Genomic DNA, 27,836 nt, shown 5'->3' on the forward strand with positions numbered 1-27,836 from the left:
CTGACCTGCCCTGAGCTTGGCAAGCGAAATTAACAACTAGGCAACAAGAGCTAGTTAGCCACAAGAGCTAAATAGAAGAGGCGGTGTCAGACAGATGAATGCCTGAGCAGCATATTTGCTGATGGAGCAAATGTGTTGAGACGAAGCCCTAACGAGCTTCAGTCCGATGTGGTGAAGCGCCGTGACCCCTCTCCACCCCGTCTCACATCGACCTCCGACTGCAGCCGCAGTATCTCCAACACCCAGCCCCAGGCAGGACTTCACATCTCCAGACAAGCCGGGAGCGTGCCGTGGAGAAGCCAGCCAGCTAAGGTCAGAGAGAGGCACACTCATTCCTGGTGCTCTGGTTTTCTACAATCACCAACCTCACAGAGGGGAAAGGCTATATGGAGATTACTCTCTCAGCTAGAGCTGTCATTATTTTTCCTCACACACGTATAGGTCCACTGTCTAGACACCAGCTTACTGAATGGATGAGACACGTACTGAGAGACTAAGTAGTATCTGCCAAGAGCTGACTGAGTAAAGTGGAGAAGATGGAATTGTGCACCAAGTAGTCAAAGAGAATATCAACAAGATCATTTCATGTCAGAGTATACATGAATAGATGATCTTTGAAGGGTGTGTTGTTTTTTTAGAAGAGGGAAACGTTAACGTGACCACTAGTCCTAGTAATAGACAGGCTTTTGAGCAAGACAAATAATCCTTAGATCACACACACATATGTCATAAGTGGCCGTTATCTTACAGCATGCATATAGAAACCAGAGAAATCCATCTTCTATGTGAGGAATCCTCTTTCCACAGAGGAGCCTAGCATGGAATGTAATTAAGAGAGCCAGTCCTATTCCGAGGTATTGGACCTGTTTTGATGCGCTAGAGCTCCATCTACTGTCTGAAGTGTACATTACACAGTGGTTACAGAACTGTTTTATCTATCAGAATGGAATGATTTTGGAATATTAAGAAATGTTCATACGGTACAAGCACAAGCTGAATTTTTTTCTTAACTTAGAAATAACCATAAAGATGTCAAACAGGATGGAACTAGATGTAATTTCATAACATTTAGAACATGGCAGCCCAACAGAAAGGACAATATATAATTCCCATATTCCATTCAAAACCATAATCCAAATGTTGAATGAACTGCCCAGGAGCAGTAAATTAGATTATCTTTCTTTGGCTAATCTAAGTGTTTCGCTGCTCCATCTCTGGACAGCCTGTCGGCCTCCTCGTTTCCTAGGTACCCAGCGTGGCCTGGGATGTGCAACTGGGGGAAAGAAGAGAGAGAAGATAGTCAGAGGCAAAAGGGGACTGTTAGTCATTTCAGTTGTGCATCATCCATGACTGAACGTTCTAGTGCAGGGGTTCCCAAATTTTTTGGGGCCACGACCCAACTTCGATATCAGAACGATATCAGAAATGTATTGCAACCCCAACCAACCTTTATTTGGGGCTATGACAGTCGATTTCAAAAACAGTCAGAGGATTTATGATCTTCTTAACTCACAACTAATGAGATGGGTATGCATGCATGTCCTGGGGAGGTTCTCAAAAGTCAGGGGGCGTGTGGTCGACAATGCACACCTCGTCACTGCTGTCTCAACCTTCAGAGTTTGGATCGGACACAGACAAGAGCCCTGAATCCTGCTTCACATAGATATGAGCTGGCGAAGGATACCATGAACTTTAACACTCAGAAGGAGATTTCAGGGATCCCTTTGAGTCAGAGCGGTGTGTGGGTAATTTAAAAAAATATATATCACTGGGGGAAGCACACCCCCCCCCCCCAAAAAAAGTAAAAGTAATATTACAACCTACACTGCGTTGTTTGCTGTAAATTCACATGCCTTGTGACCATGATCTATGTGCCTAAAGGCCGAGACAATAAGACGACAATGGCAGAATAAAGAAAATCAACCACACCTTTTGTTTTATCACAAAACCGGAGAGCCACCTCTGTCCGGTGAAGTCCACGACGCATATTGCATGTAACAGACAGTTACATGACTTACAGCATGGTTAAGAAAAGTTGATGTTTTTGACATTTTCATACCACTAAACAACTATTGATTTAGAACCAGAGAGTTACCTCAAGTCGCAAAGAAAACAGGATCTATCTCCACTACTCCACCACCATTTCAACTTCAGCATTACAACAATATAAATCCCCTATGCTTAGTCTAACACAGTGACAACTAAAAGATACCAAAAACAATGTAGTCCAATCAACATATGTTAAAAATTGTTCATGGTTCTGATTTCTGTTTGAGCGAACATGTGTTCGTGGAAGAAGAAAAACATGTTGACTCATCCTACATATAGAGAAACGCCAATGCCATCCTGCTCTCTTTCATGCTGTTGTCATGACGTTGCCCTCTCTCTGGGAACAGGGAGCACAGTTGACCCCCTCCCCCTTGCACCATCCCCCTACCTACCTCTCCCTACCCAGGCCCTGTGAAGGCGGTCGTAAAATTCTAAAGGAGAATGTCCTGCCGCATGGCCCAGTTGAGACAGAGAGGGGTTTCATAGAGAGACAAAGGAAATTCTTCCAACTCACAGAATTGGGCAACCGAACGACATTTATGGTCTGGAGAAGGTATAAAAGATTGGTGAAGAATCCAGCTACGAACTGGTCCGCTTGGTACAATTTTGTGATACCCATTGGAGACAATAGTACCATATTACCATACTAAGGTTTATATAATAGCCTCAGCTATGGGACTTGCATCTAAATGGTTGTATACAATTATTTAATAAGATTAAAGCTATTTGGAATATGTTGAGAGGATATGTACTGATGTTAACCTGTTGGGGCTAGGGGGCAGTATTTGCACGGCCGGATAAAAAAAACGTACCCGATTTAATCTGGTTACTACTCCTGCCCAGTAACTAGAATATGCATATAATTATTGGCTTTGGATAGAAAACACCCTAAAGTTTCTAAAACTGTTTGAATGGTGTCTGTGAGTATAACAGAACTCATTTGGCAGGCCAAAACCTGAGAAGATTCCTTACAGGAAGTGGCCTGTCTGACAATTTCTTGCCCTCCTTGATCATCTCTAACAAATACAGGGGATCTCTGGCATGACGTGACACTTCCTACGAGCCGTGGGCTCTCAGAAGGCGGGAAAAAGCTGAACGATGTAATTCCATCCCCAGGCTGAAACACATTAGCGCGTTTGGCAAGTGCTCAATCAGAGGGCCATTAGACTGAGGCTCGTGCATGAAGGGATAGCATGCTTTTACTTTCACTCTCTTTGTAATAAAAAACGATTTCCCGGTCGGAATATTATCGCTTTTTTACGAGAAAAATGGCATAAAAATTGATTTTAAACAGCGGTTGACATGTTTCGAAGTACGGTAATGGAATATTTAGAATTTTTTTGTCACGAAATGCGCCATGCTCGTCACCCTTATTTACCCTTTCGGATAGTGTCTTGAACGCACGAACAAAACGCCGCTATTTGGATATAACAATGGATTATTTGGGACCAAACCAACATTTGTTTTTGAAGTAGAAGTCCTGGGAGTGCATTCTGACGAAGAACAGCAAAGGTAATAACATTTTTCTTATAGTAAATCTGACTTTGGTGAATGCTAAACTTGCTGGGTGTCTAAATAGCTAGCCCTGTGATGCCGGGCTATCTACTGAGAATATTGCAAAATGTGCTTTCACCGAAAAGCTATTTTAAAATCGGACATAGCGAGTGCATAGAGGAGTTCTGTATCTATAATTCTTTAAATAATTGTTATGTTTTTTTGTGAACGTTTATCGTGAGTAATTTAGTAAATTCACCGGCAGTGTTCGGTGGGAATGCTAGTCACATGCTAGTCACATGCTAATGTAAAAAGCTGGTTTTTGATATAAATATGAACTTGATTGAACAAAACATGCATGTATTGTATAACATAATGTCCTAGGGTTGTCATCTGATGAAGATCATCAAAGGTTAGTGCTGCATTTAGCTGTGGTTTGGGTTTATGTGACATTATATACTAGCTTGAAAAATGGGTGTCTGATTATTTCTGGCTGGGTACTCTGCTGACATAATCTAATGTTTTGCTTTCATTGTAAAGCCTTTTTGAAATCGGACAGTGTGGTTAGATTAACGAGAGTCTCGTCTTTAAAATGGTGTAAAATAGTCATATGTTTGAAAAATTGAAGTTTTTGCATTTTTTGAGGTATTTGAATATCGCGCCACGGGATTACACTGGCTGTTGAGTAGGTGGGACGCTTGCCCATAGAGGTTAATGTGATAGAATTGTATTTCTGTTCAAAGCTTAACTCAGTCATCGGCACGCCCCCAGGGACACAGACAAGACCTGGCGTCATGAGACAGCCTTTTTCTGTCATTCCGAATAAAACCCCCACCCAGGGTTACTTTCTTCAGACCAGGCCTCCACTCCATTACGAGTTGGCCAATAGGTTTGACCATGCATCCCTCTACTGAAGTAACCATACCACGTGGTTAAACTATCGATACCGACAGAATAATAACAAGTCTTTGATATTAATTAATAGTCTGCAGCTAGAAATTCTATCATTGAATGCGAAGACCGACGAAACATCCATTCTATAACGACATTAATGAATGTCGCTTTGAAAGAGCCATTCTAACCAAGAGAGAGAGGGAACTCTCCAACAGAACGACCTTTCCAACGAAGATCACGACGACACACTGAGCGTAAATATATATATTGATTGCAATTGTTTCCGAATGAGTGAGCGTTCATGTGCAAAGGATTAGCATATCAATTGTTAATATTTATCAACTCTGTTGTGCCTTCTCAGCTGCCCCCAACCCCCTTATTTGTTTAACAAGCCGCCATGCCAGTTTAGCCCACTAGGGCACATTACTCTACCAATTCTTTGTGACGATAACTACTGTTTGTATGCTTTCTGTGAATTACTTAGTTTAGTAAATAAATGATTTTAAGACAATTGATGTATGGATGACTTTTAGTAAAGACTGGGTTCGTGCAGATACAACAATTTACGACGTTTGGAATGAGACTGGACGCGAGGTAAAGAATACACCATTTAAACCAGAAGATAATCGGCCTGTACTATAATATAATATATAATGTTATAATATAGGAAAGTTATATTAGGAAAATTATAACTTTGTAATCTGAATATTTTCCTTGGTGCCCCGATCTCCTAGTTAATTACAGTTAAACGATTAATCAGTTTAATTGCGTAATAATAATAACAGGGAGTTATTTGATAAACATGTCTTCAAGTTAATGGTGCCCAAAGACACGACACTGACGAAACAGTTTATCACTCTGTCATGTAGTACCATGTTTTTATTTTTTGTTGTCCTAGGCTACCTGCTTGCTTGCCTAACTTCCATTCATGGGCAACGTTAGCTAGTTAACATTAGCCTTCTATATCCATCTACTGTACATATTGATCTTTGATCCTCTTAGGCCAGGGGCACAACAATGTATGACTTAATGGTTGGATCAGAATCGGCGTTATAATCATTGGCCAGTACGGAGAATTTAGTAAAACCACAAGTCCAAATCTCTATCTCCATCCGTAGCTAATTTAGGAAAGAGACAAATTTTAGCTAGCTAGCCACCAGAGGACAACAACAAAATGAGATGCAACAATTCAAGTTGTTTCTGTTAATAACGTATACGATAAGAAAGACGCCAAATCCAAGCTGGCTTCCCTTGAAGAGGGGCGCTGTTTCACTCGCTCAGATGCTTTCAGCCTTTTGCGAATTTATGAAACACAAAGACTAAAGATACATTGTTTTATGTTTTTTTTGTGTGTGTGGGGGTGGCTTCCCTTGGCGTCCATGAATACATGCCACTGCTCACTTAATGTGCTAGCCACCGAAGAACTAGCTGAGGATGGTCTCCAAAAAAAATCAATTTTGCAGCAGTGTAGAGGCAGTAGCCATTAACCATGGGAAGGATCCAAGTGCAACAGTCAAGTGTAGGCCAGCTTTTTCGAGCCAATTTAAAGCACTCTCATTGTTTGATGTAAGAGAGCTTCTTCTTCGAGGTTTATTGGCAGACTACACTCATAAGGTGTATTGCCGCCACCTACTGTACGGGGTAGTAAAAAAAGACCCCAATGAACAAATTTATACTAAATACCAAAAAACACTAACCAAATTCACACTACTACACTGAATTTCAAAAAATAAAAAAGAACTGTACTCCTTCAGTCAGATTTAAATGTCTATTCAGATCCCTACATAGGTTCAGGAACCTGGGAGGGGGGACCTCTTCATTCAGTACTCCCTGTAACACTTCGGCTGTAAAGTCCTGGAGATCCAGAAATCTATGCCGCCTTCACATGTCTAGCTTCTTAGATTTGTTATTAGTTTGACTAGTGCAATTTATCACTTGTGCTATAAAACGCAACAAAGTCCACCTTCACTATTAGTGTGTCGGGATCCTTCTCCTGCATGGCATTCACTGCAGACTGTGGGACATCCACTGCCATCTTCTCTCTACTCACACCTTCAGCGATTTTTCACTGACTCCATACAGGAGACTTGCTGGGCGGCTCTGAGCCTAGCTATCAGGGCGGCCCTGACCCTAGCTAAAACCCGTTTGAGGTGTCAAATGGTGAAGTATGAGCTTGGAAAAGTGGAGTCTGAGTGACCAGGAGTGGTCTTATTTTGATTCATTGTATTTCTGAAGAACTGAGGAAGATTGCAGTGGGGCTCAAAAGAATCCGGACAATAGAAGTTTTGAACTTCGGAGTAGAACACTTGTCAAAGGAGTCATCTCAGGGGTGACGACGGATGTTCATGTCGAGTACCTGAAAATAATTCCTGGTGTGGTTGGTGCCCGGCGAATGGAGAAAAAGAAGAAAGTCTGTTGGTCGTGTTGTTTTTTTGAGGAAGAGCAAATACCTCCGCATGTGAAGCTTGGTTAAGTAAAATAAGCAGTAAGAGCTTTTGTCCCCAAACTACTGCAGTGTAAGAATTGTAAAGGATATGGCCATGTTTCAAGTGTGTGCAGACGAACAAGAGTATACTGAAGAACGGTGTGTAGAAGAACGATGGTGTTGCAATTGTGGTGGGGATCATGATCCTGAGTTCCTGGAGTGCCCGGTAAGGGTGAAGGAAATTGAGGTGGCAACAGTTAGAGAGGTCAATCGAATCTCCTATGCGGGGGCGCTTAAAATAATTGAGAACACTAGTGATGCTAGTGAAGATATGGTAGTGAATACACCACAGACCGTAGTAAATGTTTGCTGTCAGACAAAAGATAAGATGTGTGTTAAAAAGGTGGATTTTGTTGCGTTCATTGCCACAGTTATAAACTATACAGCACAAGTCTCAAAGAAGTCGAAGAAACTGGACATTACTGTGGCAGAAACGTTTTTGGGACTCAAGGATTTTACATCGGAAGACTTGCAAGGGGTACCGGCACCGGAAGACAAAGACCCGGTGGGGAGCGTGGTGAAACTGTCACTGTCAGTCTTTGAGTTTTGAGTCAGTCTCTACCAGACAAAGTCATGTTAGGATATATCAGTTATACTGTTAGAGGACTTGTTCAGAATCCACTGCACTGTTTGAGGTACAACGTTTATGGTCATATCGCAGCAGTGTGTAGGAGGGAGATTCCAAGATGTGGGAAGTGTGCAGGAGGGTATGGGATAGAGGATTGTGGAGCTTCGGTGGATAAAGTTGTGTGTGTCAACTGTAGGGATGCCCATGTTGCTGGGGATCGGAGGTGTCCGGTGCGAGAGAGGCAGGATGAAGTGGCCAGAGTCAGAGTAGTGCAGAAGGTGTCGTTTGCTGAGGCAGTGAAGAAAGTAGAGGAGGATGGGGTGAGGGGTCAAGGGTGAGGGATCCTGAGAGGATTTGTAGTAGATTTGTGTCAGAGCAGAGGAATAGGGCAATGAGTGATTTTATGCTTCAGTAAGGTTGGCTTCTGAGTGTTCATAGCAATGGTTACCAACTGTATTGCAGAAACTTAAAATAAATCACAGAAAATAGAAAAAATAGGAGAGAAGTATTTCAGAAGAGTCAGTGTGTAGGTGTCCTGTCCACCCAGGCCGTTTGCATGGTGCAGGAGCAGATAGGGTCAAAGTATTGGAATCGGGTAGCGGGTTTTTAATTAGTAGATGGCAGCTGCAGAGAAGTACCTGGGTATATAAGATTTTACTGCAGAAGTTAATGGGGTGGTGATTTTTATGAAATGGTGGTATATACTGTAGGGTTATGTGGTGGTGCTATTTTGTTCCTTTTAAGGAACAGGAATAATGAAGAGAATTTAATATAGGTAGGCTGTGACTGGTCTCACACAGTACAGTATGTGGCGGTGTATGCACCTTAAAGTTGGATGCGATCCGCCAACCCAATCCCAAAGAAGACCATTATAGAAACTGGAAGATTTGGTAAAGTATTGAATTAAGGGCATACGACTTGCTTTATAAATACTTTGAACAAATACATTTCAAAATAAATGTATTTCGTGAAGGCAACTCCATCACTGTTCCATTTTCTGTGTGGTTAACCACAAATGTTTTTGAGATGCGGGTACAAACATTACTTATAATGATAAATGTATATATTTTTTTATTATAAAAATATTTCACCAGGCTTTTGGGAGTTTCTCCTGCTATCACATCTTCAAATCAGGTGAACCCACATATTTTTATTTCGCCTTTATTTAACCAGGTAGGCTAGTTGAGAACAAGTTCTCATTTGCAACTGCGACTTGGCCAAGATAAAGCGTAGCAGTTAGACACATACAACACAGAGTTACACATGGAATGAACAAAACATACAGTCAATAATACAGAAGAAAAAAATAAAACAAAAAGTCTATATACAGTGAGTGCAAATTAGGTAAAATAAGGGAATTAAGGCAATAAATAGGCCATGGTGGCAAAGTAATTACAGTATGGCAATTAAACACTGGAATGGTAGATGTGCAAAAATGGAATGTGCAAGTAGAGATACTGGGGTGCAAAAGGAGCAGAATAAATAAATAAATAAATAAATATAGTATGGGGATGAGGTAGATAGATGGGCTGTCATGACCCCTAGTTTGGGAACCACTGTTCTAGTCTGAAACTCAAAACACTTGTGTACGGAATCTCTGAAGTGAAAATATGTAGAGCAACATTGATATTTACCCATACAACCTCCAGCTCTTCATTCAGCATGTCAAGTTTTTCAAAGTCCTCTTTGTTGATGACGGGGCCACCAGAGTTGAGCCTCCAGTTGTTCAGCTTCCAGTTCTTCACCCAGCTGGTGACACCTGACGGAAAAAAAACACCGACATATGCCTTTTCTTAATTGCATACACCTCGCCTCCTTCTCAAAATCCATTGGAAGAGAAGGTCAGAGAGAGGGACCTCTGGATTTCTCATCCAATGGTCACAGTAGGCCTAGCTAGTAACATTAGCTGCTGCATCATGCCTGCAGCATTACATGATGCCATGCCACATTTAGTCAGGCCCTTGCTGATAGTGTTGGTAGAGTGTTATAAGCAGCACATATGTACCGTTTATGGTGAACTTGCTGTCTGTATAGAGCACCAACTTCTTGATGTTCATCTCTTTGGCCTGCTCCAAGGCTTTACATGCTGCCTGTTATTTAGAAGCAAAACGTGAGATTTCGTCTCGTGGGGTTGGTTACAATCTAAAGGGAACTGTGGCAATTAAATGAGTCGAAAATAATAATCTGGTTTAGAGTTCACAATTAAAGCAAATATGACATTAACACAGTACTTGCCTGTAATTCGGCTCTCTGGTTGGTCTGTCTTCCATCCAGTGGTTCAGCTACATTCCTACAATAAAGACAGTCAACATGAACACTTCTGGACTATATTGTGTCAAGCTCTCTTGAAGTATAATTTACTACAGGCCTGAATCAACTCACAGAGGATGGTCACGTCCCCAGTACACTCCGATGCCAGCTCGGGCCCCGGCCTTCCCATTGCCTGAACAGCAACCATCTGTGTACACCACCACTGCATCACCTGGAGGAAAAGACAATACTTTGTTTTCCCCCCCATTTATTCACCCCAAAAACATTGACGGGAACCATTTCAATCTGCAACATTAACAACACATTGAGAATGTCTGTACCAATGTAGGTGAATCCATCAGATCTTTTTGAAGATGGCCTGCTGTATTGACTCTGTTTGGCAGGGGACATCTCCTCCTCGTCTATGTGATCATAGTGCCTCTTCTGACCAATGGGTATGTACTCAAGAGCCTCCGGTGCTCTTCTAGGGAGTGTTGCCTCATAGCTGGCTCCTAAAAGATAATATTGTGGTCTGAGTGCAAGTCTGATTTTGCCATGCTTGAATGGAGCACTAGTTCTCTAATGATTAGACTGCTGCCATTCCTAGAGCCAGTAACATCAGCACCCATCGTATTGCCATTTCAGTATAGCGACATATAGAGAAGGAACATAGCCATCTACTGTATCTACCCTCTGACACGTCTGGCGTTATCGATGTTGCTTGGCCTCTGACAAATTCCCAGGCATCCTTTTCTGCTGCAAACTTCTTGTAGCTGGCATATGGGAACTTGTCGACTTGGCTCTTACATTCATCCCTAAAAGAAAAGTCAACACATGCAATTCTATGAAAAGAAATTAGACTAGAAATTATCATATAAATGTCAATGAGTTTTAAGACACACTACAGCTGCAATCAGCTAGCTAGCCAACTACACCACAACTCACCAAGTTTTGTAAACGCCAGGTTTGAATCCTTTCCTCACAGCGTAGAAGAATTTGCCTTTCACGATGTCCTCTGTGCCATTGCAGACCGCCCTGCGTACTATACTATACAGACCAGTCAATCTGAACATCACTTAGACCAGCAATTACTTGAAAGTGGAGGCACCGGTCATTGCACGGTCTTAACATGAGCAATGTGAACAAACTAACTGTGTTGAAATGCTAGGGAAACGATTAACTAGTTGTCATTGGAACTAGTACAGGCATGTAAACAGTGCAGATAGCATGTTACTTAATCCAACAAAAATATTTGGCTGGCTAGCTAACGTTAGGCTAGGTGCTATCTGACAAGCAAAGATGTTATTTCTGTGTGACAAGCGTAATGTCAACATATAAAAGTTAGCTAGCTATACATTGTAACATGACGTACTTATTATTCTCCTTTGCCTATGTATTTGCATTAATTAATTACTTTTTCTTTCGAAATACACTATCTGCTGGGGGGAGAAATAAAGTCTTCAAAATCCTAGCTACTTCCGTGATCCCATGACTCCCTAGCACGATGTACTTCTAGGTACCTCTCGCGAGATTCCGGCCTCTTCCCTGGCCGTTGTTGACTGAGGTTGGTTTTGATAATGCTCTCACTAATCGGAATTTCTTTTCAAAATGTTGTACATGTGCATCAAATCCCCTGTTTTTTGTATCAGGGTGCATGTAAGTCGTTTGATGCGTTAGATTGTTATATTCCCGCTTTTGGATGGCCGGTGTGTAATGAATTATGAAGTGTTTCAGGATAGACCTAACGTGAATGACTGGTAGTATAACTGGCGCGGTTTGAGGCCCATGTGTTCCAAGAATAATTGCTTGTAGTCAATCGGCGAGTCCGTTTTTTAACCGCATAGTTTAGTATTTTACCTTTTGTCTAGTGGCCTGTCAGATTTGTAGACTTGAAATTTGGTGTATGTTTGAGTACTGTGTTCCCTGATGTTAGTTGCTAACTAAAGTTAGCCATGTGATAAGGAACATGGGTTGAAAAACACTGCTAGCCGGCTAACGTTGACTAGCCAACAATTTAGCTTGGGGACATGCGACCAAAAGTTTAGTAACGTTAGCTAGATTGATTCAATGCAATTACTTGCTCAGTTGTTTGCGAGATCATATGGTTGAGTGTAGAGTGGAACCAACCAGTGTCGACTTCGTTTGATCAACCTTAGCTGGGTGATAGTAGTTTGACTATCGTTATGCTAGTTAACTTAGTAACTGCATGTACGTATGGTGAGATGGCGTTCAGCATGGACCACTTTGCTGGCTGTTTAGTTGCATCTGAAACATTCAATTATGTCCAAAGATGTACAACATGCTCAAATGGTTTTCTTGTCTGTCTTGTTTTCCAGAAACATAGGCCATGTTCAGTACCAGCGCCAAAATCGTGAAGCCCAATGGCGAAAAGCCAGATGAGTTCGAGTCTGGCATTTCCCAGGTAACCAATGGCCAATATGTTAGCTATTGCATGTATGGCAAATTTAAACAACTTCTTTAACTTAGTCACTTGGCTAATGCTGTTTGCAGTATTCAACATGTCTGCCTTTCTAGGCTCTTCTCGAGCTGGAGATGAACTCAGACATGAAGGCTCAGCTGAGGGAGCTGAACATCACTGCTGCAAAGGTGAGGATCATGCACTGCACTACATGGAGCATGTGTTATTTCTGACTGTTTTACTCTGACCTTTTTGTATAACTGAAGATGAATGTTTATTTAAATGTTGGAGGAGTTTCTGATGCCTAGGAAGAAGAACTGTGTTGGGTTATTATTTGAGTTAAACCCCGACGTGGACATCCTGTGAGGTTGCTCTCACATGGCTCTGTCCTTGTGGCGTATGGGAGCGTAGCGCTTCACAGTGCTGTGACGTACAGTCCCGTTCCACGACGTTGGAGAGCAAGCTTTGTCCCCGGCCATCAGGCTGGTGAGGACGGTGTTCTGTATATTCCTACATCTTCCCAGAGCCCTTTGGGCCATGACTGGGGGGCTAAACCATGCAGTGCATATTTTTTTTTTTTTAGCTCTCTGGATGAAAAAGTATCTACTAAATTGTTTGTATTTGCCTCTAAGTTAAAACAATTTTTTTTCCCTCTCCCTCAGGAAATTGAAGTTGGTGGTAGCAGGAAAGCCATCATCATCTTTGTCCCCGTGCCCCAGCTGAAATCTTTCCAGAAAATTCAGGTGCGACTCGTGAGGGAGCTGGAAAAGAAGTTCAGTGGCAAACATGTCGTCTTCGTTGCACAGGTAAGAATGCAGCGGTCCTGTTTTCTGAGTTGCAGGGGCAGTTAGCTTGGTTCACAGCAACAGCTATGCAAACAGAAGGGGTTCCTTTTGCGAAGACTTACTGAGATGCGTGTATGTATATGTGTGTGTATACATACATGCATACATACATACACGTGTATGTGGACACCCCTTCAAATGAGTGGATTTGGCTTTCAGCCACACCGATTGCTGACAGGTGTATAAAATATAGCGCACCTCCATGCAATCTCCATAGACAAACATTGACAGTAGAATGGTTTCACTGAAGAGCTCGGTGACTTTAAATGTGGTACTGTCATAGGATGCTACCTTTCCAACAAGTCAGTTTGTCTAAAACGTCTGCCCTGCTAAGGCTGCCCCGGTCAACTAAGCGCTGTTACTGTGAAGTGGAAATGTCTAGGAGCAACAACGGATCAGCTGCAAAGTGGTAGGCCACAAGCTCACAGGACGGGACCGCCGAGCAATGTTCTCTAGTGGAAAGCCTTCCCATTAGAGTGGAGGCTGTTATAGTAGCAAAGAGGGGACAAACTCCATATTAATGCCCATGAGTTTGGAGAGAGATTTTCGACAAGCAGGTGTCTACATACTTTTGGTAATGTAGTGTACATGCTGTGATTGTAACATTAATATCAACGTGGACATCCTGTGAGGTTGCTCTCACATGGCTCTGTCCTTGTGGCGTATGGGAGCGTAGCGCTTCACAGTGCTGTGACGTACAGTCCCGTTCCACGACGTTGGAGAGCAAGCTTTGTCCCCGGCCATCAGGCTGGTGAGGACGGTGTTCTGTATATTCCTACATCTTCCCAGAGCCCTTTGGGCCATGACTGGGGGGCTAAACCATGCAGTGTACATTAGTTATCAGGTATGCTTCTTGGGCTTTTAAAGTCTGCCTATGTAAATTGGTCATCCTTAATATTTTCATTAAACTTGCAGAGGAGAATCCTGCCCAAACCAACCAGGAAAAGCCGTATCAAGAATAAGCAGAAGCGTCCCAGGAGGTGAGTTATATTATCATACCTGCATGTGCATGACTACATACTGTTTGGAAGAGACAATCAAATGTGGCTTTAAAGTTTGTGTGAATGGGTACTAGTTTATAACTTCAAATAGTTCCTGCCATATCTGGTGCTGCCATAATTGCTGACCATTTTTGGACCCAACGTGGACATCCGGTGAGGTTGCTCTCACATGGCTCTGTCCTTGTGGCGTATGGGAGCGTAGCGCGTCACAGTGCTGTGACGTACAGTCCCGTTCCACGACGTTGGAGAGCAAGCTTTGTCCCCGGCCTTCGGGCTGGTGAGGACGGTGTTCTGTATATTCCTACATCTTCCCAGAGCCCTTTGGGCCATGACTGGGGGGCTAAACCATGCAGTGTACAATTTTACTAACATGTTGTATATGCTTTCTACCACTCCAGTAAACCTGCACATTGTAGATATGGTATTGGCACCGACCCTGAAACGTACCCAGTATATAGCTTGCTTACTTTCTCGTGTTTTTATTTGTAATACTGATATTGGTTACTGCATTGTTGGGGAAGAGCTCGCGAGAAAGGCGCTTCTCTACTTCAGCATGTGACAACTTGAAACTTCAAATGGGATTTTGAATAAATCGATACGGTTACAAGATGAACTGGAGACTAACCCTGTGATGCAAAATCAGCGTTCCCTCTTATTACCTTGCGTTATCTAAAGCAGACTCTGCTTGTCTCCAGTGATGTGATTTCGAGACGCCCGCATAGTGTTAGATTGAATTGGTCTTTCCATTACATGCATTCAGACATCTATACAGAATCTTCCTTTAACTTTGAATGAGACTGATGGTAGGAGAAATTGTTTTTGTAAGGTTGCATTTTGTTTTTGTTGCCAAATGTCTAATGCAAGTTCTGATTTATTTCTCCAGCCGTACTCTGACAGCTGTGCATGACGCCATCCTTGAAGACCTGGTCTTCCCCAGTGAGATTGTTGGCAAGAGGATCCGCGTGAAACTGGACAGCAGCCGGCTCATCAAGGTCCACCTTGACAAGGCGCAGCAGAACAACGTTGAACACAAAGTGAGTGTCGTGTAGCAGTTTGCTAGTTCACCCAACTTAACCCCAACGTGGACATCCGGTGAGGTTGCTCTCACATGGCTCTGTCCTTGTGGCGTATGTGAGCGTAGCGCTTCACAGTGCTGTGACGTACAGTCCCGTTCCACGACGTTGGAGAGCAAGCTTTGTCCCCGGCCTTCGGGCTGGTGAGGACGGTGTTCTGTATATTCCTACATCTTCCCAGAGCCCTTTGGGCCATGACTGGGGGGCTAAACCATGCAGTGTACAATATATATTTTTTGATGTCTCAGGTTTTTGTGTTTTGTACAAAATCGTTATGACCTATAAATGTTAGTCTATGCAGTGGTTAACCAGTGGTTGCTTTTCTATTTTCTAGGTTGAGACCTTCTCAGGCGTCTACAAGAAGCTCACAGGCAAAGATGTTGTTTTTGAGTTCCCCGAATTCCAACTGTAAAGTGCAGATGACAAAATAAATGTGTTTACTGTTAACGTCATTGCTCTGTTCTCTGGGGGGGGGGTGTGTGTGAGTCATGCTAGTCCATTCATGTTCAAGACGGATGTCTTTTCAGACAGAAGGACCTTGATAACCAAAACGGTAGGACCATTACCTCAAATAATTGTACACTTGGAGCAGCTTTGATAATTGACATCTAACAACTGCTAAGAGGGTTTGTTCAGACTTGCTTTTGCACCTGCATGCAATGGTAGTATTCACATGTATTTTTTGCACATTCACTGATGCAGAATGAAATTGACTAGTAATCTATTTGTCAGTGTATTCTGGTGGTGGGCCGTAGCAAGCCATCTGCTTTAGTTGGTGAGAAAGATGGTTTTTATATATTGTGTATTTCTGCTGAACAAATTTCCATTTGGCAATGTCAACTCTTGCACATTTTAATCAAAATACTTATGTTCGCTAGCTGGACAGGTAATTGCTGCCAAGTTTTAAACGGAACCAATCAAATTGTGTAGAATCTCTGATCACCAATCACATCGGCATCTTAGGTAGTAAGTAGACAGCTGGTGACATCGAGAGGGCTCTCCATCCGACAAACTGCTATCAAATAAGGTATTTATTTCTAATATGTGATACCATCATTCCAAGCTGTGAAATGACAACTGAACACGGCAGCCTTTTAATGTAGCTAGCTAGTAGTTGCAACAAGATCTGTTGCTTGCTAGCTCGTGATAAAGACATCTGTTCGTGCTATCTTGTCATTCTAGGACAAGGAGAGATTTAGCTTTTAAGGTTATTCTAAGTAATGTAAGACTACAAACATGTACATGACAAGTAGTGTAAATCTAATAGTCAAAGGCAGGACCCACCAGGGGCGGAAATGACGGGGGGGACACGACCCCCCCCCCCCCCCCCTGTCCTGGGAAAAATATGATTTGTCCCCCTCAATATATCACTGAAAGATAACTATGTAATTTAATAATATTAATAATACGCAATGAAAGCAATTGTGCTGATTATAGACACTTAATAGCGCGTTTTTAAGTTTCAAAAGATTGCGACCCCCCCGCCCTTTGCCTCACAATGGTTTGATCCACTGCCAGTTCCTTAGCTTGATACGTAACTGCCGTGAGGTTCATCCAGTCAATCGCGCGCACACACACACTAGCTGAGTATGCAGAACTAGCGCGCAAATATTAACTATTAAGCTAGCTAGTACCTATTCCATTTATGTGGCGTCGTCAAAGATGGAATCAGCATGCAGATGATGTAAGTTAGTGCTTCAAAGTCCCTGTGATAAGGTTAGCGATAAACTGAAGTCCAAACTGAACAGAACTACACTCTCTTCTACCATTGTCTTAAATATATTTAATGGTCTCATTGCAAAAGCTAAATTGTCGCAAGGGAACTTTTATTTATTTTATTTCACCTTTATTTAACCCGGGTAGCAAAGATTATAGCAAACACCACTGAAACTGATTGGTGCTCCCTAGCTTTGCAAATTCAGCTATTGTTGGAAGCCAGCCAATATGAAACAAACTATTAAAATTACAAAAGGTTGTAGCATATGTTGTGTAAATGGTGAACTCATACAGCTGTCAACTCTTGTCATTTTAATCCGTTTCACATTTGCTAGCTACCTTTTAGATCGAAGCCCATATAGAATGATTGAAGATGATAGAAGCCCATCTCCTACTGTAAATAACCTACACAATGTGTGTGTAGCCAGCCAGCCAGCCAGGTAGAAAAATGGCAGAAAAATAAAAGACTGACATCAGAGTATTTTTCAATACACCAAAAAGCATAGTAAGAACCCTAGTAGCCTAATATCTCAAAGACTAGTTGATAAAATGTTCATAAGAAAGAAATGAAATTCTAATGGAAATGTTTCACAATGATGTCATTAGGCAGAGCAGGCAACAGATGGCTCACAGACAGCAGAGTTGGGGACAGATATGCAGGGACAGACTGGCAGAGACAGGGAGTCTCAGGTAAGTTTGTTGAGTCTTTGTTTGGCACATTATGAAAGGTTCTCCTTTTTTTTTACTTGTAAAATACACTGCTCAAAAAAATAAAGGGAACACTTAAACAACACATTGTAACTCCAAGTCAATCACACTTCTGTGAAATCAAACTGTCCATTTAGGAAGCAACACTGATTGACAATAAATTTCACATGCTGTTGTGCAAATGGAATAGACAACAGGTGGAAATTATAGGCAATTAGCAAGACACCCCCAATAAAGGAGTGGTTCTGCAGGTGGGGACCACAGACCTCTTCTCAGTTCCTATGCTTCCTGGCTGATGTTTTGGTCACTTTTGAATGCTGGCGGTGCTTTCACTCTAGTGGTAGCATGAGACGGAGTCTACAACCCACACAAGTGGCTCAGGTAGTGCAGCTCATCCAGGATGGCACATCAATGCGAGCTGTGGCAAGAAGGTTTGCTGTGTCTGTCAGCGTAGTGTCCAGAGCATGGAGGCGCTACCAGGAGACAGGCCAGTACATCAGGAGACGTGGAGGAGGAGGGCAACAACCCAGCAGCAGGACCGCTACCTCCGCCTTTGTGCAAGGAGGAGCAGGAGAAGCACTGCCAGAGCCCTGCAAAATGACCTCCAGCAGGCCACAAATGTGCATGTGTCTGCTCAAACGGTCAGAAACAGACTCCATGAGGGTGGTATGAGGGCCCGACGTCCACAGGTGGGTGTTGTGCTTACAGCCCAACACCGTGCAGGACGTTTGGCATTTGCCAGAGAACACCAAGATTGGCAAATTCGCCACTGGCGCCCTGTGCTCTTCACAGATGAAAGCAGGTTCACACTGAGCACGTGACAGAGTCTGGAGACGCCGTGGAGAACGTTCTGCTCCCTGCAACATCCTCCAGCATGACCGGTTTGCAGGTGGGTCAGTCATGGTGTGGGGTGGCATTTCTTTGGGGGGCCGCACAGCCCTCCATGTGCTCGCCAGAGGTAGCCTGACTGCCATTAGGTACCGAGATGAGATCCTCAGACCCCTTGTGAGACCATATGCTGGGTTCCTCCTAATGCAAGACAATGCTAGACCTCATGTGGCTGGAGTGTGTCAGCAGTTCCTGCAAGAGGAAGGCATTGATGCTATGGACTGGCCCGCCTGTTCCCCAGACCTGAATCCAATTGAGCACATCTGGGACATCATGTCTCGCTCCATCCACCAACGCCACGTTGCACCACAGACTGACCAGGAGTTGGCGGATGTTTTAGTCCAGGTCTGGGAGGAGATCCCTCAGGAGACCATCCGCCACCTCATCAGGAGCATGCCCAGGCGTTGTAGGGAGGTCATACAGGCACGTGGAGGCCACACACACTACTGAGCCTCATTTTGACTTGTTTTAAGGACATTACATCAAAGTTGGATCAGCCTGTAGTGTGGTTTTCCACTTTAATTTTGAGTGTGACTCCAAATCCAGACCTCCATGGGTTGATAAATTGGATTTCCATTGATTATTTTTGTGATTTTGTTGTCAGCACATTCAACTATGTAAAGAAAAAAGTATTTAATAAGAATATTTATTTCATTCAGATCTAGGATGTGTTGTTTAAGTGTTCCCTTTATTTTTTTGAGCAGTATAGGAACATAATTGGAAAATGCTATGGATACCCCTACTCTCAACTTAAACTGGTGACTGAACTAAGATTTGTTAAAGGCAATGGTATTGCTGTTGTGATTAGTTGTGTAGTTTTGGGTACCGGTAGTTAGGAGTACGGCAAACACCTTATTTCTTTGGTTCCTCAATATACATTTACCATATTACAATGTAGGCTATATGTTACAGCACTACTTTTGGTGTCCCCCTCAGGAATTGCTCTTGAGAAAATTTCATGTAATTGTCCCCTCCAAAGTGGATATCAGATTTTCGCCCCTGGGACCCACAAATGTCATTCATACTGATGAATGCCACATTATTCCTATCAATAGGATTGGGGGTAGGATTTTTGCAGCCCACCCTGCAAGTCTGTCGGGGTGTTTCATTTTGTAGCTTACAAACTACATTCCTTTGCTGTGATTTATTTATTCATTCTCACTTTTGTCTCGGATTGTCTGTTCATCTCTCCTGTGTCCTGCTCCCAGAGATCAACCAAGTGCTATTCACCAAGCATGGGCTGAATCGCTCACCTGTGAGGAGAACATCCTACTGCAGTTTGAATTAGCCCTGATGTCACTATTTAGACATTGGGACCACATGCATTTTGCAGTTTTTGTCATAGTCTAGTGCATTTTAGAGTTGGAACACCCAATACAGATGCAGTTGCTTGTTTGAGCATCTTTATTCACTAAGGTTTTTTACCTTAGTCTTCCATGATCTATTCACCTAGCCCAGCCGTCACTATATAAATACCGAGACCATTTGTCTTTCTTTGTGTTTTGTCTTAGTCACGTCAGGGTGTTAGGTTGCCCAGCAGTTAAGAGCATTGGACCCGTAACCGAAAGATTGCAGGTTTGAAAACCAAAGACAACTAGGTCTAAAATCTCTGCCCTTGACTAAGGCACTTAATCCTCATTCCACCAGTAACTTGCTTGGGAAAAGAGGCTGTTAAATGACTAAAATGGAAATGTCTACATCGGTCAGCTACATTGTTGACCGGGGTGGGATACTATTGTGTCCTCATTACAAAACATTAGGAACACCATAATATTAAGTTGCACCCCCATTTGCCCCCAGAACAGCCTCAATTTGGCTGGGCATGGATTTCTACACTGATTGATGTAGTGACCTCAATAAGCGATCATAGCATTCACCTGGTCAGTCTAATGGAAAGAGCAGATGTTCCAATTGTTTTGTACACTCAGGAGGTGACAATATATTTACATACGTCAAATACTGCCCGAGACACCTTTGTTACTTGTCTCCATTCTCAAATGGTGAATCACTTTTGTGGTGTTCTTTGTTCATATGTATATGCGTGAAACGTACATTATTGAAAATATTTCTCACACAGTCATAGTAGAATAGCGAATGGATTGGCGAGATTCTGGCACTGTCAACTTTTAGAAGGTTAGTAGAAAAGGTATTCATTTAAACCACCTAAATATACTCCCATTCACTGAACATTGAGTATTTGAAACTCGAACATTAATTTCCCAACTGCTGTTTCTATAATCCTACAGGCTCTTTATCATTCTCCATACCTTATATTCCAATGGATCCAACATTATGCATGCCCACCATGGTATTGGGCAGCTGCTATTTGAGAACTCATCTGGTTTAGAAATCAAACTGCTTATCTTTTTGCAGAACACATTGTACACCTGTTTTTAGAGAGGATGTATAGCGAGGTATGCTATAAGTGCTAGGCTATACCATATGTATTGGCTAATATGCATATGCAGCTGTTTTTTTAGAACCTCCATTCTAGCATGACAGACATCTTTCTCTATACATGCTTTTATGTGTTTCCATCCTAAGTGTATGATTTAATGTTTCTTTAAGCCTGCTACTAGTTGCTTGAAATGAGACATAATCATGCCAAAACATGATTCAACAACTGTATTCACGGACAGATGGCTAATGAAACACAAATTGACATGTACAGTAGGTGACTAGTCTGTTAACATTGGCTAGCTTTTAATAAATTGTCTAAATGGCCAACGAAGTACCTCCTTTATATGATCAAGACAATTCGTATTGCATACTGCATAATACTGAACAGAAATATAAACGCAACATGTAAAGTGTTGGACCAATGTTTCACGATCTGAAATAAAAGATCCCAGTATGTTTTGCACAAATATGTTTACATCCCTGTTAGTGAGCATGTCTACTTCGCCAAGACAATCCATCCACCTGACAGGTGTGGCATATCAAGAAGCTGATTAAACAGCATGATCATTACACAGGTGCACCTTGTGCTGGGGACAATAAAAGGCCACTCTAAAATGTGCAGTTTTGCCACACAACACAATGCCACAGATTGCAATTTGCATACTGACTGCAGGAATGTCCACCAGAGCTGTTGCCAGAGAATTGGAAGTTCATTTCTCTACCACAAACCGCCTCCAATGTTGTTATTTGGCAGTACATCCAATCGGCCTCACAACCGCAGACCACGTGTAACCACGCCAGCCCAGGACCTACACATCCGGCTTCTTCACCTGCGGGATCGTCTGAGACCAGCCACCCGGACAGCTGATGAAACTGGGGAGTATTTCTATCTGTAATAAATCCCTGGGGAAAAACTCATTCTGATTGGCTAGGCCTGGCTTCCCAGTGGGTATGCCCTCCCAGACCCATCTATGGCCACGCTTATGCCCAATCATGTGAAATCCATAGATTAGGGTCTAATTCATTTATTTCAAATGACTGATGTCATTATATGAACTGCAACTCAGTAAAATTGTTGCATGTTGCGTTTGCATTTTTGTTCAGTATATTTAAACGTCTTTCCAAAACAGATATTTATCTTATTTCAGTCTGGGAGCTAGCTTGCTATATATGTTCCTTTTCATCAGACAGCAGCTCACGTTTTCACAAGAGAGCCGAGTGTTGAAATGTACTTTTCATGAGAAAATGTGCAAGAATTTAACATTCAAGAAATGTCAAAGTCATCTGAAGAATGTTTTACTGGTATATACAAGAAAAAACTGCTCCTGCCTAGACAGGAGTGACCAGTTCTGCCCAACGGTGAAGTCAGGTCAAAACAAGAATGTAATGAGTAGTATTCTGTTTTCACATGCAAAAGTGATTGCTTTTGATGAAAACGCTTTATCTGCCTTCCCAATGAAAACTAGTTAGAAAATGTGAACATGTATTTTATGGAAAAGAGATGTACGTTTCTGAATGACGGATCATGCTGCCTTTCTAAAAACATAACCAAGCGGTTCAGATTGCTGTTCGATTTTAGCAGGGCGCGCCTCCCTCACGTGACGGACCATAGCTCAGTGCACCTCTGGCCAGTTTAACATAATCCCATCGTGGTTGTACAAGGTGCTTTCGCTTTCTTCCCACAAAAGAAAGCTAGAAAGAAAGAAAGCAACAATCTTGAACAGATATTCAGTATTCAAAACAAAAAATTCCATTCCCCCACCACCTATCTCGTTTAGTTTTTAACACTGCTGTCAATGACTTCCCAGTCACTGGACTTTGCCCTGGTGGATTGATAGAAAAAAACAGGCACCAGAAGAATCTATTCATTAGTGGTTGTGGACTGCTTTTCAACTTGAAGTACAGGAAGCTGTAATATATAAAGCAGATTTATCTTATTGTATGAGGTAAATGAGAAGAATATTTTCTCATTCTGGATTGAGTTACATGTAGGGATTGTAAATTATAGTCTGCAATAGAATGGCAGACCGAAAAGCAGTGAAAATTGTCAGTGGTCAACCAGACTTTCTGCAGTTTAATAACCTGGCCTGTGAGACAGCTGGAGGGAAAGTAAGTCTTACACCATGGACACAAGATTGACATTTTGAAAACTAAATAACGCAACATGAGACAACGTTCATCTGTTTACGCGCTCACTATCATTTTAGGTTATTTTTGCTACAGACGAATGGTTTGCACCAGCTAGCAATCTTTTGAAGGTACTGTGCACACTTACATTACTAATCCACTGTCATCTGTTGAGCCACTACCATTCACATCTACAACCCTCTCCCTTTGTTCACTGCACGTGGTTGGAAGAAAGAGCCACCAGAGTTCATAGCGTCTGCATTCACCGAGTACGGAAAATGGATGGATGGCTGGGAGACGAGAAGGAAAAGAATACCTGGTATAACTTGAGAGACACAAAATTACAATCATTTCAATGGTGGGGAAATGGAATGATCATAGGCAGGCTAATCTGAATACAGAAGCTTGATCTTGATCTTGTCTGCTATCTCTGCTAGGTCATGACTGGTGCATCATCCAGCTGGGTGTACCTGGCATCATACATGGCCTGGATGTGGACACGTCCTTCTTTACTGGAAACTACTCGCCATTTGCCTCTGTTCAGGCTGCATGTCTGGGTATGGATGACTGTGTAACAGGCTGTGTTTACACAGGCAGCCAAATTCAGATATTTTTCCACTAATTGGTCTTGACCAATCAGATCAGCTCTTTTGCCAATAATTGGGCAAAAAAATCTGTCTAATATCTCCTGATAGGTTAGAAAGATCCATAGGGTGTTTTTACATATGGAATTCAGTATGCTGGTTTGATTTCCTAGAGTGTTTGTCAGAATTCTACAGAATAAGTTTTGCTTTCACAAGACAGGAAGATAACTGTTTCAGGGTGTGAATTAGCAAGACCCACATTCTACATGACATTAGCAAACAAACCCGTGTGAAATGGCTAGCTCGTTCGTGGTGCGTGCTAGTAGGGTTTCAATCAGTGACGTCACTTGCTCTGATACCTTGAAGGAGTTGTTTTGAAATAGAGTGAAACAGGGAGGTACTACCTGAACTTGTCCAGTAAGAACGCAGATTTTCTGTAACTTTTGTGGAGCGATAAGTAACGATGCTACGAGCGTGATTGTCACCGATGTGTGCAGAGGGTCCCTGGTTCAAGCCCAAGGTTGGGGCGAGGAGAGGGACGGAAGCAACACTGTTACAGTTACAATTGGCAAAAGTCATAGTCATGTATGTTTCTGTGTTTTGTCTGTCTGATCAGATGAGGCCCCAGCACTGACCCTGGAGGGAGACCGCACTGGCATGGCTGCTTCCGAGAGTCAGTTTGAAGCAGTTGCTAAGGTACAACCGTTTACACTGACACTGTACACACACACACACTGGAGAAGATCAACGATCAATTGTGTTTAATTGACAGTTGCACTCTGAGTCATGGGAGGAGCTTGTTCCTGTGACAGAGCTGAAACCTGGATTCTCCGACACCTGCCATAACTACTTCCCGATCACCTACCCCACGAGAGTCACCCACCTACGACTCAACATGTACCCAGGTAACACCTCCACGTCAGATACTCTCTCCGATATTGGTTACATAATTTCTCATCGATATTCCTGATAAAGGATCTGTACTTATGCTTCTGTTGCAGATGGGGGGATTGCTAGACTGAAGGTCTATGGCGTTGGACAGAAAGACTGGTCTGCCCTGCCTACACAGGACCAGCTAGACCTGGTGGCCCTGGTCAACGGTGGGGTCTGTCTGGGCTACAGCGACGCCCACTTTGGCCACCCCCGGAATATGATTGGTATGCCAGTGCTGTCAGTCTGCAAACATTTGAAAATGGGGCTTCTGTCATCATACTGATTAAGGAATCAATCACTTCAGTACAGATAGCACTGGAATATAAAGTAAAAACAAATAGGGCAATATTTATTTTCGCACTACTGATTTGGAAATTCTGAGTAACAAAGACGTATATAACAAAGACAGATATAACAAAGGCAGAATTCTTTCAACCAGCTGTGTCCATCTCATTTGTTGATCTATCTTTAACTAATGAAGTGCACACATGATTTATCTATTTAGCAAATGATTCCAGTCAGTTGAGCCTTTGTAGCTGAAAGATCTCATGATGTACCTTAGGGATTTGCAATTGTTGTCGAAAGAAGCAAAGCAGTGCGAGTCTTGAATAGTTAGGTGTTCCTTAATATATACAGGGAAATTACTGGCAGGCCGGTGAAATGTTTTAATGAAGATGTCAATATTGGCATCGGTCCACAATCTCATCGGTAGTGCATACCATTGGTAATGAACATATCAAAATGAGACAAGTCTATAGACTGGGTTGACCGGGAAACGTCATACCCTTGTAGGTTTGGGAAGATCTGCAAACATGGGCGATGGATGGGAGACAGCCCGTCGACTGGACAGACCCAAAAACCTACAGGTAACTTCAAATCTCATTTTATTCGTCACGTGTACAGGACACAGCGAGTGTAAACGGTACAGTGAAATGCTTACTTGCCACTCTTCCTCAACAGTGCAGAATAAATTCAGCTAAGTTTGGCACATGCCATAGCACTGGATCGTGTTCAGTAGTACACATCAGAGTAGAGCTTTTTGAAATGTTTGCTACAGAAAATCTGTGTTCTTTTTGGACAAGTTCAGGTAGTACCTCCCTGTTTCACTCTAGTTCAAAACATTTTCTCCTTGGTGAACACGACTCTGTTGTATCATCTGGTGACATGATACTGTGCTCCACAGGTGGATGGGAAGGGCATCCTACAGGTACCAGGTTATGAGTGGGCCGTTCTCAGACTGGGGCATCCCGGAGTCATCAGCCAAATTGAGATAGACACCAACCACTTCAAAGGTAGAGTAACACACGCACGCACACACATTCTGTCTGTTCCAGTCTCTGTTAAAGACTTGGTTACTAGGGTTAGGATTAGGGCAGGTAGGCTAGTGGTTAAGAGCGTTGGGCCAGTAACCGAAAGGTGGAAAAATCTGTCGTTCTGCCCTTGAGCAAGGCAGTTAACCCCAAACAACAACTGCTCCCCGAGCGCCGATGACATGAATGTCGATTAAGGAAGCCCACTGCACTTCTCTGATTCACAGGAAGAAGACATTTCGGTTGAATGCATTAAGTTGTGCAACTGACTAGGTATCCCCTTTCTCTAGTTATGACAATGTAACAGGTTAGATTACAAGAAATCACAATGGAGACATCCACATCTTTCGCCTCTGTTGTAAGTACGGCAGTCCACTGTACAGACTACTGAGACAGAGGTTTTGTGTTTCTCTTACTGTATCATGTGATGTCAACACGCAGGAAACTTCCCAGACTCCTGTAAGATAGAAGCGTGCTATCTGACCCCCGAGGAGGAAGGGAAGTATGTGAGCGGCAGGTGGAGCAGCGATCCAGGAAACAAATGGCGGGTGCTTCTGCAACCTCAGAAAGTATGTCAACCATTATCCCTATAATTCACTCCAATGCCTGGGCCCGTTAGAGTGCTGATCTAGGATCTGTTTTGCCTTTCAGTAAGTTCACAATGCATAGGGGGACTTGATCCTAGATCAGCGCTCCTACCGAGACTTTATCAGCACATTTTCATCCAGAAAGTTTTTTTCAGCATTTTAATCAATTCAGTATTTAAATGTCCATATTCCAGACAGATGGGGAGAAATTCAAGTGTGTGTGTTTCAAAACATATTAGTTAGGTAAACAATATTGAATGTGCATGTATAATAACTAAATCAGGTCTTGGCAAATGTAAGGAGGATATCTGTCTCATCTGTGAGAGGTGTTGTGCTTCACACTTCACTCTCTAATGTGCTCAAGTTTCTGTGACGTGAAATGTCTGCCAAAGTCAACAGTCCATCCAACTTGCTTTTTTCCTCATGCAATTGTACCAGAATTCTGCTTACGTACCAAAACAAGTCATAACCTACAGCCAGTGATGATAATAACCATTCCAAACTGCAACAGTAAAACACATCAGTTTGGTGAGAACTGTTTTCTTTTTGTTCTAGCTCCAGGCCCATCACAGGCACTTTTACTCATGTGACCCGCTGGCGCTGTCTGGGCCGGTCAGTCACGTGCGTCTGGTCATTGCCCCAGATGGAGGGGTCAGCAGACTTAGACTCTGGGGACGTCCGTCTTCCACAAGACACACCTCCAAACTGTGATGCATTAGGCCACATTATTGGATGAGTTTTGGTGAGCTCATTGTGGAAATTAATGGCCTGACTGTAACATGTAGTCTACTGTAGGCTACATATGAAGCTTAAAAAATAAACTTTCATCTGAAAAGATACAACTGGGTCTAAGGAGATGCATAAACTATGTCTTTTTTTACATTATTTTTGAGTTTAGAACTTGTATTGGATGCAATTAAATTAAGAAATCTTGCATAGCTGCAACAGTGGGTCTCACAGGGTTAAGCAGTTATAGGAAACAATGGTGTGTGTGCGTTGTGGTGTCAATGCCATGTGAAGAATTGTTGCAGACAGTAAACAAACAAGTGCTTGCACTTGTTGGGGATTCAGCACCACGGACAGCGTTAATTGGAATCCCCACGATCTGACCTTCAGACACTATTTAGGCCTAGTTGTGGGTTTGCACTGTAAACAAGTCAATAATATTATATATTCTATTTGTTTCCCACATTCAGAGCGCTATCTAGCCTTATCAACCGCAAACGTTTTTTGTCATGTTTAGGCTACAATGTAGGTAAAAAGTGAAGCCAGACACGCCGGCCTACTTAATGTAGCCTAACATTTATTTTGCCATGTGACTATGAGATAATAAGATGGAAGTAGACTGAATTGTAAACAGCTTAGTATCTTGTGTTGCTTATTTGTTACAGACTTGCCCTGTTAAACAGAGTCACGCTGCCATCTAGTGGATCTTTAACGTTTTCATTTTGAAGACTGATTGAAAATACTGTTATTGAAACTAAAAGTATGACACACAATTTCAA

General features: G+C 42.6%; 3 protein-coding genes, 1 long non-coding RNA gene and 4 other non-coding genes across 9 annotated transcripts; 7 read left to right on the forward strand and 1 right to left on the reverse strand.

Moving 5' to 3' along the window:
- Positions 1-1,037: 1,037 nt before the first annotated feature.
- rnaseh1 (ribonuclease H1) lies at positions 1,038-11,222 on the reverse strand. Of its 2 annotated transcripts, none has more exons than XM_082961450.1 (8): positions 10,686-11,222; positions 10,431-10,555; positions 10,082-10,252; positions 9,873-9,972; positions 9,722-9,780; positions 9,496-9,576; positions 9,125-9,249; positions 1,038-1,273 (listed from the first exon to the last, which is right to left on the reverse strand). In XM_082961450.1, the coding sequence occupies exons 1-8, from the start codon at positions 10,811-10,813 to the stop codon at positions 1,187-1,189; spliced, it is 876 nt and encodes a 291-aa protein (XP_082817576.1). In that variant the 5' UTR covers positions 10,814-11,222; the 3' UTR covers positions 1,038-1,186.
- Positions 11,179-15,525, forward strand: rps7 (small ribosomal subunit protein eS7). The gene is made up of 7 exons (XM_014144917.2): positions 11,179-11,304; positions 12,077-12,162; positions 12,276-12,347; positions 12,822-12,965; positions 13,920-13,984; positions 14,889-15,039; positions 15,413-15,525. The coding sequence occupies exons 2-7, from the start codon at positions 12,088-12,090 to the stop codon at positions 15,488-15,490; spliced, it is 585 nt and encodes a 194-aa protein (XP_014000392.1). The 5' UTR covers positions 11,179-11,304; positions 12,077-12,087; the 3' UTR covers positions 15,491-15,525.
- Positions 12,506-12,730, forward strand: LOC123727438 (small nucleolar RNA SNORA73 family). Its single transcript, XR_006759434.1, has one exon. It is a non-coding gene; the product is annotated as a small nucleolar RNA SNORA73 family (small nucleolar RNA).
- LOC123727416 (small nucleolar RNA SNORA73 family) lies at positions 13,616-13,840 on the forward strand. The gene has a single exon (XR_006759412.1). It is a non-coding gene; the product is annotated as a small nucleolar RNA SNORA73 family (small nucleolar RNA).
- On the forward strand, positions 14,143-14,367 carry LOC123727405 (small nucleolar RNA SNORA73 family). The gene has a single exon (XR_006759401.1). It is a non-coding gene; the product is annotated as a small nucleolar RNA SNORA73 family (small nucleolar RNA).
- Positions 15,082-15,306, forward strand: LOC123727427 (small nucleolar RNA SNORA73 family). The gene has a single exon (XR_006759423.1). It is a non-coding gene; the product is annotated as a small nucleolar RNA SNORA73 family (small nucleolar RNA).
- A 1,100-nt stretch (positions 15,526-16,625) lies between the features above and the next one.
- LOC145860884 (uncharacterized) lies at positions 16,626-21,671 on the forward strand. Its single transcript, XR_014380639.1, has 3 exons — positions 16,626-16,762; positions 17,401-17,484; positions 21,545-21,671. It is a non-coding gene; the product is annotated as an uncharacterized LOC145860884 (long non-coding RNA).
- A 938-nt stretch (positions 21,672-22,609) lies between these two features.
- Positions 22,610-27,173, forward strand: allc (allantoicase). The gene is made up of 11 exons (XM_014144915.3): positions 22,610-22,899; positions 22,998-23,048; positions 23,149-23,236; positions 23,355-23,474; positions 24,118-24,197; positions 24,274-24,406; positions 24,503-24,658; positions 25,227-25,300; positions 25,618-25,726; positions 26,186-26,313; positions 26,887-27,173. Exons 1-11 carry the CDS (start codon positions 22,810-22,812, stop codon positions 27,040-27,042), a joined length of 1,185 nt encoding a protein of 394 aa, XP_014000390.1. The 5' UTR covers positions 22,610-22,809; the 3' UTR covers positions 27,043-27,173.
- The last annotated feature ends 663 nt before the right edge of the window (positions 27,174-27,836 follow it).

Source organism: Salmo salar, chromosome 15 (genome assembly GCF_965601325.2).
Source record: "Salmo salar chromosome 15, fSalSal1, whole genome shotgun sequence".
NCBI classification, from domain to species: Eukaryota; Metazoa; Chordata; class Actinopteri; order Salmoniformes; family Salmonidae; genus Salmo; species Salmo salar.